General features: G+C 43.6%; 1 protein-coding gene across 1 annotated transcript; it reads left to right on the top strand.

Moving 5' to 3' along the window:
• The first annotated feature begins 227 nt into the window (after positions 1 to 227).
• LOC121611745 (synaptopodin) lies at positions 228 to 17,052 on the top strand. Its single transcript, XM_041944424.1, has 4 exons — positions 228 to 340; positions 3,962 to 5,322; positions 9,787 to 11,870; positions 13,853 to 17,052. Exons 2-4 carry the CDS (start codon positions 5,154 to 5,156, stop codon positions 15,056 to 15,058), a joined length of 3,459 nt encoding a protein of 1,152 aa, XP_041800358.1. The 5' UTR covers positions 228 to 340; positions 3,962 to 5,153; the 3' UTR covers positions 15,059 to 17,052.
• Positions 17,053 to 19,172: the final 2,120 nt, after the last annotated feature.

The raw sequence follows: 19,172 nt of genomic DNA, 5'->3' as shown, positions 1-19,172 counted from the left end.
TGAAAAGATCCCAGACAAAGAGCCTTCTGTGTTCCAAGTGACCCCCCCTCCCACCCCCATCCTTCGTCTGCTTCAATTGACAGAGAGAGCGAGAGGGAGAGAGAGAGGGGAGAGGTAAAAAGGGGGAGGTGTGTGTGCAGTCGCAGGAACTGAAAAGGGGCAGTACACACACTCGCTGCCTCACACAGCCAGACCCACCGGAGTACAGGTGAGCAGCATGACTAAACCAACACACACCAAACAGGAAGGAGTACTGAAACCTGGAATTTTATCTGTCGCTGTGAAACTGTGATTGCTGCAGACTTTGTCACCTGCAGCCCATTATATTTATCTTTACGGGGTAAGGCACTATCTTTGTTTGGAGAGCCACAGAGAGAGAGAGAGAGAGAGAGAGAGAGAGAGAGCAGGGGGAATGCAGTGAACTGGAGCAGAAGAGGAGGGAAACTTTGAAAGTCTTTGTTTGAGTAGATGACAAACATCTGTGGCCGCTGTTTTTCCCTCGGTGCAGGCTGCAGGATTGCAGAGGGGGGTGGCTGGCTACATTAGCGCCGTGGTCACTGATATCTGAGCCTATTGTCCTGACTGTGTGGAGCCTGCTGTGTAGCCAGGTTATAGACTTGAACTGCACTGTGTAACATTAGAAGGTGTATCCAATTAAAGACCTGACCGGAGCTGTATTGACTTTCATATACTGCATAAGTAATTGCTTCCTGTTAACACAACAGGTGAGGCCCATTAACTGCTTTACAGGGGGGCAAATGTAGGTTTTGTTCAGCTGTGTGTTACCATAAAGTCACGAATGACTTTAGTTTGCTCTGACAAAAAGTCAAATCTCTCAATTTGTAGAACATAACAATGCTAAAAGTCAATACCATTCTATAAATAATTCCTGCAGTATCGATATTACATGCTCACATGGTACATTTTTAAGTTTTGTGCTCGTTCTTTCTCTCTTTGATGTCTAACGGTTTTCAGATTATGACTCTGATTGTTTTAGAGTGTTCCTCCCTCTTGGCACCAGATCATACACACCTACTTCAAGTATTTATCTTTGCCTCTTGAAGTTCCCCACCTGTGACTATGAGAGTAGGATGGGCTGCACACGAAGCAGACTCCTCATTACAAGCTTTTCCCCTCTGCATGATTTATGATTGCACTTGCACGATTCCTAAAAGTGAAAAGAGAAATGGAGGAAGAAGAGAAGGAGACGTTTGGTTTCTTTTATTGAAGTCTGTGCCTTGCAATGCTTTAGATGTCAGTCATCAGCCAGCACAAGCTGAGGCATGTTGACTATCACAGCCGCCTGAGAAATTATGAACCAGGAATGCCAGTTTTGGAGCACTACCCAAAATTATTTCGGAGTGCAGCGAGGGCCCTTGAATGGTTCTTTGTCTGAGCGAGAGAGCGAGAGAGCGAGAGAGCAAAGGGCCCTGCTAAAGCCTTTTGCACTTACAGCTGCATGATTTTTGCTTGCCAAACTGTGAAGGAAAAGGCAAGAGATAGCAGGCACATAGCAGCTCTGCCCATGAGGTATTCAATCAGAGAGGCTTGCCAGTCAGTGTCGTGACTAGATGCCTCATTATAAGCCCGGTAACTGATACACATTCAAGTCTTACAGTAGGTGGAATGCACGCTCACCTGACATCCACACATCTCACATACCTCAACACATGTGCTCCCAAAGCAACTGATGATGTACAGATGCCACACCTGAGGCGAAAATGCATGCAGTATATGAGTTATTAGGTGGCGACATGCTTTCTACAAGTCGGTTATTGATGCAGATGTCTAATAAATGTACAAGACAACGGCCATGAGGGACAAATGAATGATTACAGTTCTTACAGCTGCCAAAGACATTTCTTTTGTGCGTCATCACTATGCGAGACACGCTGCAGAGAGCTGTGGGATAGATTTGCTGTCCGCGTATGAATCCATCATGTGTTGACGATGTACAGGAACTCTGTGATTACACACCAAAGTGGCCCACGGGCCAGACTGTAAATGATATGCTTGGCTGTAATCATGGAGGTCAATGGGTGGCACAGGAAAACTGTGTAGGGGTGGGAGCTGAGCTGGACAGGTGGGCACCATAAAACACCTTTTTGAACGTCAGGGTAATTGGAGGGTAGAGGGGGTTAAGGAGGAGAGATGATGTCAGATCTTGGGTATGGCAAGTAGAAAAGATCATTTGGAGCGGGGTTGATATTACAAGTTAGTTGGGAAGAAATACAACAGTCAACATATTAGCAAGCTGAGACCAATAAAAAGAAAAAAACTGATTGTGACAGACGAGGAGTTCAAGAGTCCATATGTGTGTGTTTTGTCTTCTGAGCCAGACTTAAGTCTGCATCTCTGCTCATGTCAATTTTGACTGTCCTACATCTGTTCTTTGTCCGGCAGTTAATAAATATTTGCAGACTGGATCAAAGGCGGTAATTAAACCATATTTCAATCAATCGGATGCAGCTGTGTCGGGACATGCCCTCAACATGTGTTCAGTAAACGTGAAATCTTGGAACAACAAAGATAAATGCAAGCTGAGGTACTAATCTAAAAAGACAATGCTGTCTGCAAATGAGCTCCAGATTGGTCCAATCACATCTGGGGGAATCAAAGAGCTGCTGTCAGGGTGCCTAAACAATACCGGCCTTCATCTCTTCTCACTTGACAAGATCACGCCAGAAAGCTAAATTGTGGAGGATTTTTGTTGCTTTTCTGCAGGCAGGCGGGGCAGTGTTTTGTTTGGGTTGATTGTGTTCAGGGGCCAATGAGCAGTCCTACAGACCGTCATGACTCAGCTGTCACGTCGGAGAGCGTCTCCACAAAACACGGTCTTCAAGGGATGCAAACAAGTTCACGGTGCTTGCACACCTTCGGGAAGGGTGAATGTGACCGTGGTTGCTGAGGGATCACTGAAAAGGAATTTCAAAATAAATAATGACTATGTATGTAATTGTCTGCGCAGCCCTCCCACTCCTGAGTGTTACAGTGGTGACTCCCGAGCAAAAACAAACGCAACCGTGATCGGCTTCAAGGAGAGGCAAGTCTGATCAAGGACAAGGACATGAAAACACTGGTTTATTATTACAAACTCTGCCAGTGGGTCTTATTAGCTTTGAAGGGGGAACATGACACTGCTGATCTAATGAAATGCTTTATCGGATATGAAGGAGGGGTGTGATAGGTGTCACTGTAGGACATTCATATCTCTGTTTGTCTCTTTACTTCATGCCGCATGGAAATCTTTAATCCACATTCACTTTCTCAGTGTTCTGCGTCAGAGCACTGACCCTAAGGCAGAGATGAAGCTCATTTGGCAGCTTTAATAGGGATTTTCGACCTTAAAGCCTTAATGAAATGTGACCTTCCCTTCGTCTTTGGAGACAACACTGAGTTTATCACGTTCAGACTTTTATAAAGGCGTCTCCTCATTTCCTTTTCCACCCTTTTAGCCTGACTGCAGTTCAGAGGGCGAAGGCAGATCCTCATCTTTGAAGACAGAGAATTGGACTTTCATTGTCTCAAAAATGAAGGTTGAGATTTATGCTTTTTGGAAGTAAACCAATCTTAATTAAAACTATTGGATGAGCCAAGCAGACTATATTAAAATGTTCTTCAAGCTACTTTCTCAAAAACCCATTCCAATTTGTGAAATGTGCAGACTCCCTGTCTGCACAGAGGTCAGGTCGTTTGGACTGCTTCTTGAAACCATCACGCATAATACTTTAAATCCTGCACAAAGCAGCGGGTTGAAACTCGTGCCATTACACAAAGGGCAATGATGGAAAATCAAGTAGGATTCTTGTACCAGCTGCGTGCCAAAGCTGTGGTTTGCCAAAGTTGTGGGTAGATGTAACATCCAGCTTTTGTCTTTGCAAATATCACATTTAAAGAACATATTTGAAGAAAAGTTTGATTGAAATGGTTTTCTAACATGCATATTTCTCTTTTTTTGCAGGTGGTTCTGGACACAGAAAATGGACACGAAGAGGGAGTAGATACAGTACAGTGACCTTTCATCCCCTGAGCAGTCCTTATCTATAGCTGAAGCTTGGTCCACCAAACTTAAACAGTTACAGACTGGCTGAACAATCAGAACACAAACATCAAGTCTTTTCTACAAGGAGCAAAAAAACCTGAAAATCTGAATGGTCGAACTGCAGAATTACTGCATTCATGAGTCATTTTTAATGCATTTAAGTATTAATCAAAACTACTACCAGAAGAAACAAGAACTTTCTTTCTCAATTATGGTTTTGTGAACAAACAAAAGAAAGAAACTGATAATCCTGCCCTCAGAGGGGATGACTGGTTTTAATGTGTGAGAAATAAGACAGGACACCAGAAGAAAGCAACTTTAACTGAATACATTGGCGCTCTGGATACAAACCAGCCTCTGGAATGACCTTTCCAGAGTGAAATGCTATTCCTCACATGCACCTAACAGCAGGAAGCTGCCATATACACAGTTCCCCTTCACGTCACTGTGGAGTTATGATCTCTAAGATAAAGGCCAGATCCTTTTCTCCCAAAGAAAAATAATCTGCGGGCTGGAGATTGGGATGCAGACGAAAAGCATGTTTTGGTGACCAAAATAGCAGAGGAGGAAGAGCAGCGTCTGGGAAAGAAAAAAAGGAGTATTAGAGACATGCAAATAGAGAAGACTGGACTGTTTCTCATCCCTCGTTGCCAGAGTTTGAAGAGAGGACAACAAACTTGTGCAATTTTCATGGCATTTGTCCATGGGAGTGCATCCAAGGCACGTTGGAGTTGACCCTCCCGGGAGGTCCTGTTAGACAGAGAATAATACTTCATGAAGACCAAAGTAAGAGCACACTTCTTCCGTCAAATTTCGTCTGACTACAGGACAACATTTGGAGGGATTACCGCTGGAAGGGGAGCCGTGACCGGAAGCAACAACCTGGAAAGCTGAGCTACTCCTTTCCTTTTCCCTTTTTTTTGTGTTTTCTTGTATTTCTAAAAGTATTCACCGCCTGCCAGTGAGGACTAAACCTTCCATCTTCCAACTCCACCGACAGTTTCATCTTATCAGGAGAGAAGATTGAGCTGACTGGAACGAAACGCTCACGTATCCCCCTGCTGAGGGCTTTTGTTTCTGCTGCAGCAGAGGCATTTATCCGTGAGTAGCGATGGAGATGGAGAAGGGACATATGTCTATCAGGAGAGGGGTGAGCTGGAGTCCAGGAGGACTGAGAAAACCTCTCCAGGCAACGCAAAACATGCACACCCCTGGGACGGAGTGCAATGCATCATGGGAGAAGGCAGGATTCAACAAAGAACAGATGAGCCGGAAAACAAGTAAGTGTTTGTTTATCTGGCGTTTTCTGTCCTTATTTTGGGAGCCAAAGCTGCAGCGAAAGTGTACAATTATACTTCATAACACAGAAATGTCGCTGTAAATACATTTCCAGTGGTTTGTCTGCATTGCTGCCTGTAATGCTACAGAATGGCTTGAACTGCAGTATATTATCATATCAGAAAACCTTTAACTGAGAGGAGTAGACAGCAGAGAAAACAGGCAGCCCTGCCTCCTCAGTGCAACTTGACACAGCGAGGTTCTCCATGAAACATCTGTTTCCATGCCGTAAAAATACAGGCTGCCCCAGCAGCAATGGAAATGCAATCATGCATCACTGCTAAAGGGCAGCCTTAATATACAACACAGCCACTAACAATAATGGCTAATGGCTAAAGCTGTTCGGAAACTTCTTCAGACCTCTCTTTATACTTTTACAGCTGTCAACGTATGGAAAAGAGGAGTTCACACACCATAATGACACCAAAACATTATGTTGTTATATGGCAATATGGAAAAACACTGAAAGAAATACTCAACTGAAAGATAATTAGGTCTGGGCTGAGACAAGCCTGTGAGATGCAGTCTTCAAAGAGAGTGAAAAGACATTGTGCTGTGAGGAAGCAAAACAGAAAGGTCGCGGCCTCAGATAATTGTCCCTGATATGGATCTATAGCCTCTATAGCTCAAACACTGTTCCCATCACTCATTACGCACTAATTGGTTTCCTCAAATGGAGCAAAGATCACCAAAAAAGCACAAAAGCACAGTTAATAGTCGGCTGCACCTCTGCAGACCTTTCATAACACACAAACATAACAATATGAACAGCAGGGCTTGGTTTCCACCTCTGAGCTGCTCTTTTATTTCCCCCATGGGATCCACTGAGAGTTTAGGTCACATTCAGCCCGGTAAGATCCCAGGACCTCTGTTAATCCTTGCCTTTCCATACCGCTTCACACATCACCCACGAGACCGGTGCTGTCATCCCGCTCACCCCGCAGCCATCGCCCAGAGAAAGATAACATCCGACAGGGTAATCTGACCTTTGATACACAAATGCAGGGTAGGCCCCCCTGACTTAAATCCTCCCGCTGCGGGGGAGTTTGCCGTCTGCTCTCACCCACGCAGGGATGAGGGGATGGGGCAGAGGGCCGAGGGATGAGGCAGAGAAAGTTAGAGTTAGAAAGAGGAGGGGGCAATGAGATGTGGAGGCTCTTGCATCATTGCTGAGGGCTGAGTTTTGTCTCTGCCGGAGGACAGGAAATTCCTATCCTGCCCTTGCAGGTTGGGCCTCGGGGCCCGGAGGGTTCAAAGAGGGCAGACACTTGGTTGGGGAGCGTGAACAATAAACGCTCACAATTACACAGTGGTATCCAGACAGACGGGGGAGGGCAGCAGAGGTCAGGTGCTGGATCTCTGGAGTCTTAGTGGTCTCATCCACGCACACGTAATCTGGACTATCTCTTGTCTCCCTTTCCACTCCAAAGACTGCAACAAGGTTCAGACACTTCCCTGCCATCACAGGACATAAGGCAGAGATAAGCCGCTCGATGCTCGCCATTGATTGGACACCTCTCCAGAAGTGTCAAAACAAAGTGCAGTCTGTGTGCAACTGCTCACACATCAATACTTCAGCAGCAGAAGCCCTCAGCTCTCCTCTCAGACGCATGTCTCCGCTTTTCTAATCAGTGGAAACCCTGTGGAGCGGGTTTGAAAAAGTGAACCAGGGCTGGAGGCTGTGCCGCCCGTCATTCAGCCTCCAGCTCCAGACCCCCTCCCACCCTCCCTCCCCGTCTGCCGGTCTGCGTGCTGGACTGCAGAGGGAGAGAAACCCGATCCCGTGTCTCGCTGCTGAAAGGGGGTGTGAAGCGAGAAGACGCAGTTATATTGAAAACTCTTGTGGAGGTGCTACGAAACAGCGGAGCTCTGATTTTGACGTGGGGAAGGTAAGGGATCAGGCACTAAAGCGGATCCAGCGAGACTTAAACTTACATTTAACTCGTGGATCATTAGGATAGTTCACAGCCTGGAGTGAAAACTCAGGAAGAACTTGCGCTTTGCTGTTTTATGAAGAAATACGACTTGTTAGCTGCAGTGGGATGTTTTTGTAACTGAAGTAATGGGCTACCGTCCATATACTTCACCTCATTTATTTCCTCATAAATGAAAAAGTTGTGACCGAAGTCCGTTGAACTTTCGCGCTTTGTAATCAGTTCTTTATAAGATCTTCAATAAGCGCTGTAACTTCAAAAGACTTAGTTCAAGTTCATGTCTTTAAAGTCGTTTTTATTTCCGTGTATTGGTTGTTGATTAACCCCTTTTTTAGATCACATGTTGCATGACTAAGTGGCTGGAGTCATTTAATCAGATAATAACCAACCTTTGCTATCAAATCCACTGGAGAAGTTGGAAAACTCTAAAAGAGATGTTCACATTTCAGTGAGCACCACTTGAGATGCTCTCTCTTTTGGCCATGATATTAATCACTGCTGGGATTTGCACCTGCATGTTACTTGATAACCAGTCTGCTCCCACTTGTTTACAGTGAAGACACTTCACTTCTAGCCTCACTACTCTGGCTCTGGCATACTCAGCTCGCCTGTATTATAAAAAATTAAATAGCTAATAAAAATGTCATTGGGACCTATGCTGGTATTCCCACCGATATCAACAACCTTGATAAAAGGCACTGAATACACAGTAAGTACCTGTGTGATAGGGTGGCTCATTTCTCTGCAGCAGACTATACAGGAAGGTGATTTATGCTCATGCCAATAGCGCTGAGAGGATGGCTTGTTCAAAGTGTTGTGTGATAATGCCTTCACCCTTGTTATTTTGTTGTCACAAATATGTAAGGTGGGGTTAGCATCCACCTCTGATAGTGTCACGTCCCGTCTTTTCTCTGTCAGTGTCAGGTTGATTGATTCAGCATAGTTTACACTGACGTTGATGTATTTCCTCGCAGACATAACCACCACCATCATCACAGGGTACAATTTTGTGCATGTAAATTGGCTACCATCGTTTAGAATCCAAATGGGGACTGTAGTCCACTTATATATTAGAATAATACGATACAAATTAGATAATAAACATACGCTCTTGAACTTTAAATGGGTTTATGTAAAGAGAACTCAAGGGTACCCTACAAAGAGTTAATTCAATTACTGTGAGGGCAGACTTTAAGTCTGTAAAATCAATGGCAGATGGATATTATTCCTTTTACTGGAGGAATGATCATGTTAGCTTTATACTCTGTGCCAGGAAAAACTGCATGGAGAATGAGCTCTATAGAAAAAGCTTTAGAAGTGATTGATTTACGCATAATTATTGTGATTGGCACATGATTACATCAAATAATGTAGCTGCCTGTATCCATCACCTTATTAAATGAAGAAAGAGTCAGGGCTGCGCCGGCTGTCTGAGAAGCCTCCTGGAGGGATGTTAAATATCTTCTGCCAGTCAGAGTTACATGAAATAGATGAATAATCTACCAGATGTGTCACCACAACGAGTTATTCTGCTCTAAAATGTCTATCATAGAGTATATGACTTAAAGTTTTTATTCTGTTCAAAAAAAAAGAAAGAAAAGAAGCAGCTTTGATTTTCCTCCCATGAACTTTGAAGCATGATGTAGTCACTATACTTAAGATGGGAACACTTGATTAGACAGCAGTCGAAAGATGTCATTTTTGTAAGCCATAGATTGTAAAAATGGTCTATTAAGGGTTCAAGCTGCAGTATTGCACAAATTAACTACAGAGAGAAACCAAAGGCATGTTGGAAGCTCAGGCAGGGAGTTTTCTCAGCGGTGGAGGAATGCTCAGGGAGGGACTACTGCAGATGGCAGAGGAAATAGCTCCACTGCCTGGAATGGAGCTCTTAAGCTCAGAAAACAAACTGTAATTTTAACGTAGACATGTTCTATCTCATGATTTCAAGGTCATCAACAAAACTGCAACAGACCTGATCGACCATTTCTTTTGGCTCTGTAGGCGACATTGACCAAGACCCTTTTTATTAACTTCAGTCAACCAGCTTTTATGTCTTTCTTATTAAAATGTTTATTTGAAATGTTTCTCCGCTTATGTCTGTTAGTTCTTAGTCTGCAGCTCCGACGTGCTGAGTCAAGTGTCCACAAAGCCATATTTGTCTCGCTGGATTGGTTGGAATAAGAAGCAGCACGAAGAACAATGAAAAGCATATGGTGCAGAAACAATTATGTGGGTTTTAAAGAGAATATTGTTAAAAATTTGTCCTTGCCGGTTCCCTTTATTTGTACATGAAAGCGTGTGGTGAGCTTTAATTAGATGTTGAGGGAGTTGTCTTTGTTTGAACAGTAGATGTAGCGCATTGCTAAGTCTCCCAAAGTTAGGGTCCCTTTTATCATTAAAAAAAGCCAAAGTCCCATTCCTCTTATTAATCAGGCTACCCGCTGTCTCTCTCTGTCTCTTTCACTCCAGATCTGACCCGGAGTGCCAGTTTATCAGAGAAGGAGTTAAAAGAGGCTCGTGTCAGGAGTCAGATCATTGCCGCTCAGCTCACCATCCCCTCCAACTCCAGCTCCAGAGGCGTGCAGCTCTTCAACCGGCGCAAGCAGAGGGTCAACGCCTTCACGCTCGAAAGCTGTGGAGAGGGGTCAGAGGAGGACAGAGCTGGGAATGTGAAAACCGACCCCTCATTTAACAAACTAACATGGGCAGAGAGGAGCAGTGAGGAAAAGGATAGAGACCTGAACTTTAAAAATAGCACTACCAAGCCACTCTTGTCACAGCCTGGGAGGGTGCATTCAGCAGGCGATATCACGCAGGACCCAGGTAAGGATTTTCACAAGGAAGAGGACATGGAGGACTGTGTCATCCAAGAGAGACATTTCCAACCTGTCAAGGAAGAGCAGGAGGAAGAGGGAGAGGCAGGAGATAAAATCCGCGAGGAGCTGGAGGACAAAGTCAAGGATGAGATTCCCCCTGGACATAATGATACTGATCCAGTTCTGATTGGACATGCTGAAGGGGAAGCAGGGATGAATGGGGGTCACGCAGGGCCAGATCCCCCTGGAAAGCTTCTGAATGGCTGCCACAGTACCTCTGGACCCGAGAGGGTGTCTGTGCCCACATCCAAGCAGACTAACACCATCATCAATCGAACTGCCAGGCCCTTTTTCTCGCCGCTGACAGTGCAGTCTCCAGAGGCAGTCAGCCCAATCATGGACATTCCCCCTCCTCCTTCTTACACCACTCCTCCTCTCCCTGCTTTCACAGCTCCACAACCTGTGGCGTTCTCACCTCCACCTCCGCCTCCCTCATATCCCACACCTCCACTCCCTGCCTTTACAAACCAACCCCCGCAGGCCTACTACTCCAGTCCACCTCCGATGTCTCCTGTCATGTCCCCTTCCTCTCCTCCACCAGCCCAGTTCCCTGTTTCTTCTGTATCCCAATACCCACCCATGCCCCATTATGGCCCTCCCACAGCCCCAAAACCCTCCACCTTTGTTCCTCAACCTGCTGGAGAGAGGAAGCAGGTAACACAGATCAAAACAGGAATACTTGAGGAGGGCGCTGCTAGAAGGGCAAATAGGAAGGCAATGTTCACGTTCAAAGAGAAGCCAGTGGTAGCGCCAAACCCTGAGCTGCTCTCTCTGGTGCAGGGGGCGGATGAAAGGAAGAAACTTGGAAATAGATCTGTGCTTGAGCCAGCATCCGAGGAAGAGTTGCTGGCGCTGGGTGCAGAGGCCTCCAACTTCCTCGCCAAGGAAGAGGACAAGGTTGAGGATTCAAGAGCTCCAGAGTGGGCTTCCTGTCTCAAGAGCTCTAGGACCCGACCAAGGACTGAGCACAGGCCAGAGCAGACCCTCACCAATGTATCAGGAAAGGGGGCTGAGCTGTTTGCCAAGCGTCAGTCCAGGATGGAGAAATATGTTGTGGAGAAACAAAATGCAGGACAAATCAGGTCTCCTTCCCCCACGATGTCTCTGCCTCCATCTTGGGTGTACCCATCAAACATGCCCGGCAGGGTCAAGGCCATTGCTAAAAGCTCTGACATGAGCGCTCAGCTTTCACAAAACCTAAAGGCCCAACAAGCGGTCAAGCAAAAGCCAAAGCAAAAAGCTCCAGCACCGGAGCCAATTCCAGAGCCACCTCCGTTAGAAAACGGTTGCTCCAAGATAGAGATGGACCTGTCAAGGCACAGGCCTTACCAGCTTAACTCGTCCCTCTTCATCCTTAAGCCTGCCAAGGACCCCCTTAGTACTCTACCCAGAGGAGCACCACAGTCCAAGAACCTGATGTCTACCCAGTCTTTCTCTAGGCAGACTTCCTTACCTAATAACCCTCCTTCTCACTTCAGTACCCAGTGTATGTCTCCACAGCTGCCACTCAGCCCCACAAGAGGAGGAGCGGAATATGCACCAAATCCAGCGTCCGGGCAGGCTAGAATCAGTTCTCCCATGTCTGCCTTTTCTCCAGAGCGAGTGTCCTCTCCTCGGTCAGGGGTCCAGGCACCAAGGCCCATGTTTTCTGCCAAGAAGGCAGGGATTACAGCACAGGTGTGGAGACCCTCTCTGTACCATTTTTAGAAATTCTGTTTACATCAAGGGGATCTTTGTTTTTGTTGATGGTCGTAAAACTTATTTTAGTAGGGCTACTATTTACAGTTTACTGCACTTCTCCTGTTCACCTTGTGCCTTTTTCTAATACTATCTCTATCTTTGTAGGTATGTAACAGAGTGGAATCTTGTCATGTGTGAAATGCTTTAATCCTCACATATATAAGAAAACAATTGAAGAAACACAATAATAACTGCACTTAAAGCCAGACCTTGTCTTTCTCTAACTGGCCCTAATTAAGTGAATGCATCTTAATCGTTCAGTGAATATATAATTGTATTTTTTTGCACAGTAACAAACACTGAAACAGCTGTAATTACCGTCAATTAAAATTAAGATACGCCTCAGCGTAATCAGATAAGTTCCATACCCAAAGCTGCAAAGCACGTCAGCACCAAAAAACTTCAATTTTCAGGGCGTTTTAAAATATGATGAGAAACAGCCTCACACTTTTTCCACTTTGTCTCCCAATTCTGTGGGCACCAGGGTGATGCTGCTTCACAGAGCACTTTAACAGATGGTCTGGCATCTGCTTTATGATCTATGATTTGCAATTTAATGCCGCTCACTGACGAGAGCGAGAGAACTCCTTTTATGTCTTTATGTCTTCAGGGTAATTTACTCTGCTTTCCAGCATTTTCTACCTAAATATACAGTGTGTTCTTAGATTCTTTGATGTTTCAAATCTGCAGGCTGCATACTAATTTGGATCATGGACCTACATATATATTGTTTTTATGACTTAAAGCAATAATTCCAGAAGAATTTTTTTCACAGGACATCATCAATCACTGTTGTTTCAGACTCCAGGGTTTATGCATGCTTCATTTCATAAACCTTGATTCACCGCTCTCTTCTGCTGTTTTCCTGTCTGTTATGATTGATTTTTTGTGTTAAAGTGAAGCTTTCCTTCTCTAATTAAAGCTTTATGCTAACACTCTGCTGTGACCTCTTTTCCTTTTTCTCATTTCCTGGCTCCTTTCAACCATTAATTTCACTGTTAAGTGTTTGTTATTTCACTTCCCTGCCTTTCTTGCAAAGGCATGCCTCTGTTAAGTACACAGATAATTTGCCACAGGAGACAGATCTATTTTGGAACACAGTATGTGATATATATTCCAGAAGTAATTATTACAGCTTTCCATTGCAAGATACTTTACACTTAAGACATAAGACACTGAGTTATGTGTGTTCGTGCTACGACCTGACCCTTGGTCTTGTTGGTCCTGACAGGCTCAGACATTCAGACAAATGGAATGACCCTTGACCTGGGCCTTGTGTCTTTCACAGATGCCCTAAACTTTGGAAATGTGACCAGTAACATTAATCTTAAAAGACCACAACTTCTCAGGATACTGATCCTAGCAGTTCCATCAATAGTAAAAGACTAAAGACAGTCTTCATATCATTATCATCAGTGGAGATTAATTAGTATGTGTATAAGATGGTATGCTACCCTTGCTTCATACGAGTAACTTCATATCTCTGTAAAGGTTAACCACCTCAGGAAGGCCAGATGACAGTAACCTGAGAGAGACACTAAAGACTGGGCCTATGTGTGCCCATGGCCAGGCTTATTGAAGAAACACACACACACAGAGAAGAAGGGAACACACACAGATGACCTGAATGCCACTTTGGCTCAGACTGAAAACATAAATACAATTTTATCAAAATAAATTCACTCAGCATAATTAAGATTTGTTCAACTGAACAGGGTTGTGGTCCAGTTTCACAGTAAAATATTGTTCTTTTGTGCCATGGTCAAATCAAACCACTATAATTTAAATAATAAAGATGTTAAATTATTCCAAAGTTGCACAAGCATTTTACTACAATTCCGTATTTTGCAAGTCTGTGTTGTATCTTGGTATGTATGTTTCCACGAGTCTAAAAAACATTATTTGTCATGGTCCAACAGACGCCTAAGGACTCCTCCCCAGTTGAAACCTCCAGTGAGACTCCCACGCCAAACAGGACGCCAAGCCTCATCAGACGTTTCAGCAGCCCAGAGGGCCCCACCACAGGGACCTGGGCTCCCAGCCTCCAAACTAATCGCCCCTCCACCACCATCTCTAGCCGCTCAGTCACTTCTCCTGTATCCTCTCCCAGAGGAACAAGATGCCAGTCCCCTGTGGCTAGTCAGAATATCCAATTTTCCTCCACTCCTTCCTCCAATACAACATCCAGACCCTTCCAACCATCTACAGCCACCTCTCCACGCTCTCCTCCTTGGGGTTCAAGATGTCAGTCCCCAATGATGAGCCAGAATACCCAGTCCTCCAGCATCGCCTCCATTCCTGGTTTTAGACCTCCCCAAACTTCTACAACTTCTCCTCTTTCCCCTCCTTGGGGTTCAAGATGCCAGTCCCCATTAGTAAACCAGCATACCCAGTCTTCCACTGTCAACTCCATGTACACATCCAGACCTTCCCAAACCCCCACAGCCACATCCCCTCGCTCTCCCTGGGGATCAAGATGCCAGTCCCCAATGGTAAGCCAGCATGTTTCCTCAGTAGTATCCACACCCAGACCAACCCAAACATCTACAGTCACATCTCCAGTCTCCCCTCCTTGGGGTTCACGTTCCCAGTCTCCTGCACTCTCTCAGACCAGTTTATCCTTTTCCACCACAAAGCCTCTGTACACATCCTCTGCCACCTCTCCTGTTCCCCTACCCAAAGACAGTCACTGCATGTCCCCCATCGGTAATAACCTAGACTCAGCCAAAGCCAACCATCGCCTCCTGGCCAAGAACATAATCAACGCAGCCAAACGTAAAAACAGCCCCTCCCCTGGAGCACTGAGTGGTAACAACCTCCCCATCTCACCTCTGGGAAATTCCCACCATGGCTACGACTATCACAAACCACCCATCAGCCCTTTCCAGTCAAGGGCATTGGGGGCACAGTCTCCTACTTTCACGAGCCCTCCTCCCACTCCAACGCAGAGGATCTGCTCCCCTGTGAGGCTCTACAACACTCGCTCCCTCACTGACTCTGATGCCTCTGTTGAGTCTGAAGACTCAGGCCTCCGATCACCTGGCCTGCACTCCTACAACACTTGTCCTCGCGGCTGGGGCGGTAGCCTGAGGGTAAAGAGAAGCACCATCTCCACTGACCTGTGAGGGAGTTGCTGGATGGCAACCAGAGCATTACTTCAGTTTTCATAGACTTTTGTGGCATTTGATCAAACAGTAAAAGAGATTCTGATGGCATTTCATCAGATCAATATTAGATAAGTTACCTTTCTGTAACTTTGAATATCAATCCTGTTGTATTAAGGTAGTATTAGTATTTTATATGACTCACATTCATAGTATGGACTGACAAGAACAAGCTTTTTAACATAACGCAGTTGCTGTGGCTTGTACGCTTCTTACATACCAAAAAGTGCAAAAGACTCAAAATAACCAAAGATATTTGAATTCACTTCACTGAATGTTACACTTTTTACACCCTCACAATAAACATGCTACCTTCACAGCCACTGCTCTAGTTTAAGTAGAGTTTAAGTGAAGGGTTATCAGTTTTAAATGTTATAAATGAATCGTCATTATATTTTCTGGTCTGACGCAAGTCAAAATGGGAAGAGACTTAAACATTTTAAGGCATAGAAGAAACACATGGAATAAGTAGCATGTACATATAAAGCTGATTGAACTGTACAGTACTTAAAGTACGTAAATAAAATTTCATTGTACTGTATTAGCAAAGCATCAAATTTAACTATGCAGTGAATAAAGATTTAGATGATTCTGGGTAAAATGAGCTTACCTCATTTTTCCATGACAAAAACACAGTGGTAGTTGGGATACGCTATTCACATTATCATACTCGGTCAAATTATTCACCACAGTTTATTACGCATTTTAATCTACGGAGAATAAATCATATGCATAATTATCCCGGTGCAATAATCACAGTGTATATATGTTGCTTTATGTACTGCATTTGCTAAAATGAATGTAAGCTTTACAGACAGATTGACAGAGAATGACAAAAAAAGGGAGTGCTGAGTAGGAAGAGTTATGTGGAGGTTTGATGGGGAATGACGCACCTGTTCAATCACTGTTTCCATGTTTGAGGAAAAAAAGGTTTCAGAGGTTTCAAAACGTTTAATGATTGATGATGAACAATTTAATGGACAAATATTAGCAGTTGAATTCGCTGCGGAAATTTAATGGCACATGGATTGTAATATTCAAATTGGAGAGTGATGTACGTAAGTGTTGTCGCCTTTGCTGACCACAAACAGTCTTTCTGTTTTTATGTCAGTAATATCTTTCATGAGGAACAGATTAACATATTTTGTGCCTGTACTTGTTGTGTGCCTGTTTGGACGAGGTTTAGGAGCAAATGTGTTTGTGACACAAATAGAAAAGGTACAACAAAAAGTTGTTCAATTTTCATGTGGAAAAAAGGGGAGATGAATGTTGTATGTTGTGAAAGTGTTTGTGAGAAAAGGATCAGAGGGATGGATTGTATTTTAAATACATACATAACTCAAATGTAGATTCTCTTTAACTTCTAAAGTTCCTTTTTGTACTTGATTTGCACTTCTGTTCATTCCATTTCAACAGCTAAGTTTGCATTGTTTAAGACTTGATTTGGCCTACTGTAAAAATCAGATCATTCCTGCACAGTTTAACATGATGGCAGCAATTAGCTGTAAATCTGAGTGCTGCCTTCAAACCACAACTGGCTTTCTGGTTCAAGTGAAAGCCATTTTTCCCGGTCCTGTACCAGCAAACACAACAGATCATTGCTTCACTACCTGGCATGCAGGCCAAAAGCATCAGCACATTTCTAAATATTAACTTCTGTGTGTCTTTTGAGTGACAGGGACACCTGCCACGTGGTGACCTGGCCCCCTCAGCAGGATTAAGCCTATCACTGTCATGGATTGGTTTCAACCTGGGTCACCTCTGGACAAACTAAACACTGCTGACATACTCAAACACAGAAAGTCATCATTTGATATTTTGAATTTAGCAAGCAGAATTTTGGTGGGGTTCTGTGATTGCAAGCCTGCATTTTTTTCAGTATTGCTTTTTCTCTCTTTTCATAACTATGTTGTCTGAAAATTAATGCAAAATAAAAAGTGATGACACACCAATCCACATTATGTACAGTTTGTCCCTTGTTTTATTGTTGTACTTCATAACAACCGGAATTGAGAATGTGGCGTAATAGAAAATAATGTAACCTGGAGGAGTCATTTTCCCTTTTTTTAATGTACCAAAATGAAACATTAAGATGTGCATTAATTCATATACAACACATTGATTCACACATTTATACTGTTAAGTAGTCTAGACTGTCTAATAAATTTACTCCTATTGTATACGCTTGGCGTGTATAAACTAAAACTATGTGACAAATTTAGGACTACAGTGATAATAATAATAACAATAACTTGATTTGTATATAACACCTTTCAAAATAAAGCTACAGTAAAAATGAATGATGAAAGTAAATGAAATCCAACACATAAAATAGTTTAAACAATTACAGCAAATACCATCAGTTAAGGAAAAGCCAAAAGATAAAAGTGAGTTTTAAAGGCCACCACAAGTCACCTTCAGTGACAGGTTGAGATTTTGGAACCATTAGGGGCCTGCTGCCAGAGGATCATAAGCAGCAATCAGGCTTATAGGGGGTTAGCAGATCACAGATACAGGCAGGAGCCGGACCATTCAAGGCTTTAAAAAGGAGCAGTGAACTCTTAAAATCAATTCTAACAGTGGTAACCAGTGAAGGGCAGCAAGGATCGGTGTGATGTGGTCGCCTCATTTAAAACGTGTTAAAAGCCTGACAGGGCGGTTTTTTATAAGTTGAAGTCTTTGGCTTTTTTGTCCTCTGAGACCAGAATAAAGTGCAAAGCAATAGCCAAGACTGGAGGAGATAAAAGCACGGATAACCTTTTCTAAATCTGCAGAGGAAGGGAATGACCCGATCTTGGTTAAATGTCTCAGTTGGGCAAAGTGGGTCTGCACTACTTAAGATATCTGAGCATCAAAAGACAACTCTGAATCAAAGAGTACACCGGGTTCCTTTTTAACATGATGAGAGAAGGAACTCAGACTCTAGTCTGAGTTCCTTAAGAAGTGGTTGTTAATACTGCTAGTGCTGGGGCCAGACAGTATAATTATAATCTGGAGTCCGAATGACTCCAAATCAACTGCAGTTTATTTTTGGACATCCATGCGACATGGGACATAATGTGGGAAAATTAATCAGGCTTTATTGGGACATACAGCTGCATCACCCATGTAGCAATGAACATCAATAGTATGTCACCATATGATTTGCCCCAGGGGTAACATGAGACCTAGAATAGAACGATAGAATCTCCAAGCCTAACAGAGACAGATTAGAGCTGAACTGTTCCAGAGACCCATCACTGATGCTAACATAGTTTTTCATACGCGTGATTCAGACATTGTAGTTCACTCGAAGGCTGAGCAGAGGTCATGGAGAATTAAACCCCTGTGCAGATAAGGTGCCAAAACCAGACTGAAATTTTTCAAAAAATTGACTGTTGTTCATTAAAGAAATTTATTGTGTGGAGAACAATCCTGTACAGTGTCGCCTAAACAAGGATTCACACTGTATTTCATACTGTATTTCTATTGGTCCTTACAAAACCCTTTAAGGCAATTCAACAGCATCTCTATTACAATTGTATGGCAACTGAGTTAGTATATTTTGATGCCAATTTTAAGTTATAGTAACAAAAAGCCAATACAAACATCTCAGATTTGTCTAATTAAAATGATGACTGAATTCATTAGCTTTATTACATTATTTACTTGCAGCCCCTCCATCTGTATCTCTGCCCCTGTTCTGTTTTTTTGATATGCTCACATTTTGTTTATCACCCAAAGTACTGACATATGTGCACATCCACCACATTTGGAGACTTATTTCTCTTACAGCCTTGCGTTGTGCCTCACTGTCAGTGCAATATTCTACATATTTGTGGTGATAGTTAAGGGCCTGAAATGTCCCCAACAGCATCCCCTCAGGGTGAAAAGAAAACCAAAGCCACATTTATCACAGGCTCATAGACTGCCATCTGTAGGACTGCAGACAGAAGTTCAAATGAGGCAGCACTGTTTGAACTGATTGTGTGCATACAACTGTTTCTCAAAATAGACAGTTCCTGTATTTTCTCGTGGTCTCTATTTTCTTTTCAAAAACTGATCACAGTTTTAAAATTAGGTACTTCCTCCTGAA

This window comes from Chelmon rostratus, chromosome 9 (assembly GCF_017976325.1).
Source record: "Chelmon rostratus isolate fCheRos1 chromosome 9, fCheRos1.pri, whole genome shotgun sequence".
Classification (NCBI taxonomy): domain Eukaryota; kingdom Metazoa; phylum Chordata; class Actinopteri; order Chaetodontiformes; family Chaetodontidae; genus Chelmon; species Chelmon rostratus.
Note: the sequence above shows the minus strand (reverse complement) of the source record. Positions and strands in the feature narration are given on the sequence as shown.

Bases quoted from the DNA above. Each gene is read 5' to 3' on its own strand.
- LOC121611745 (XM_041944424.1), top strand. From the start codon at position 5,154: ATGGAGATGGAGAAGGGACATATGTCTATCAGGAGAGGGGTGAGCTGG. The intron at 5,323-9,786 runs GTAAGTGTTTGT...CTTTCACTCCAG, and splicing joins ACAGATGAGCCGGAAAACAA to ATCTGACCCGGAGTGCCAGT. The intron at 11,871-13,852 runs GTGTGGAGACCC...ATGGTCCAACAG, and splicing joins AGGCAGGGATTACAGCACAG to ACGCCTAAGGACTCCTCCCC.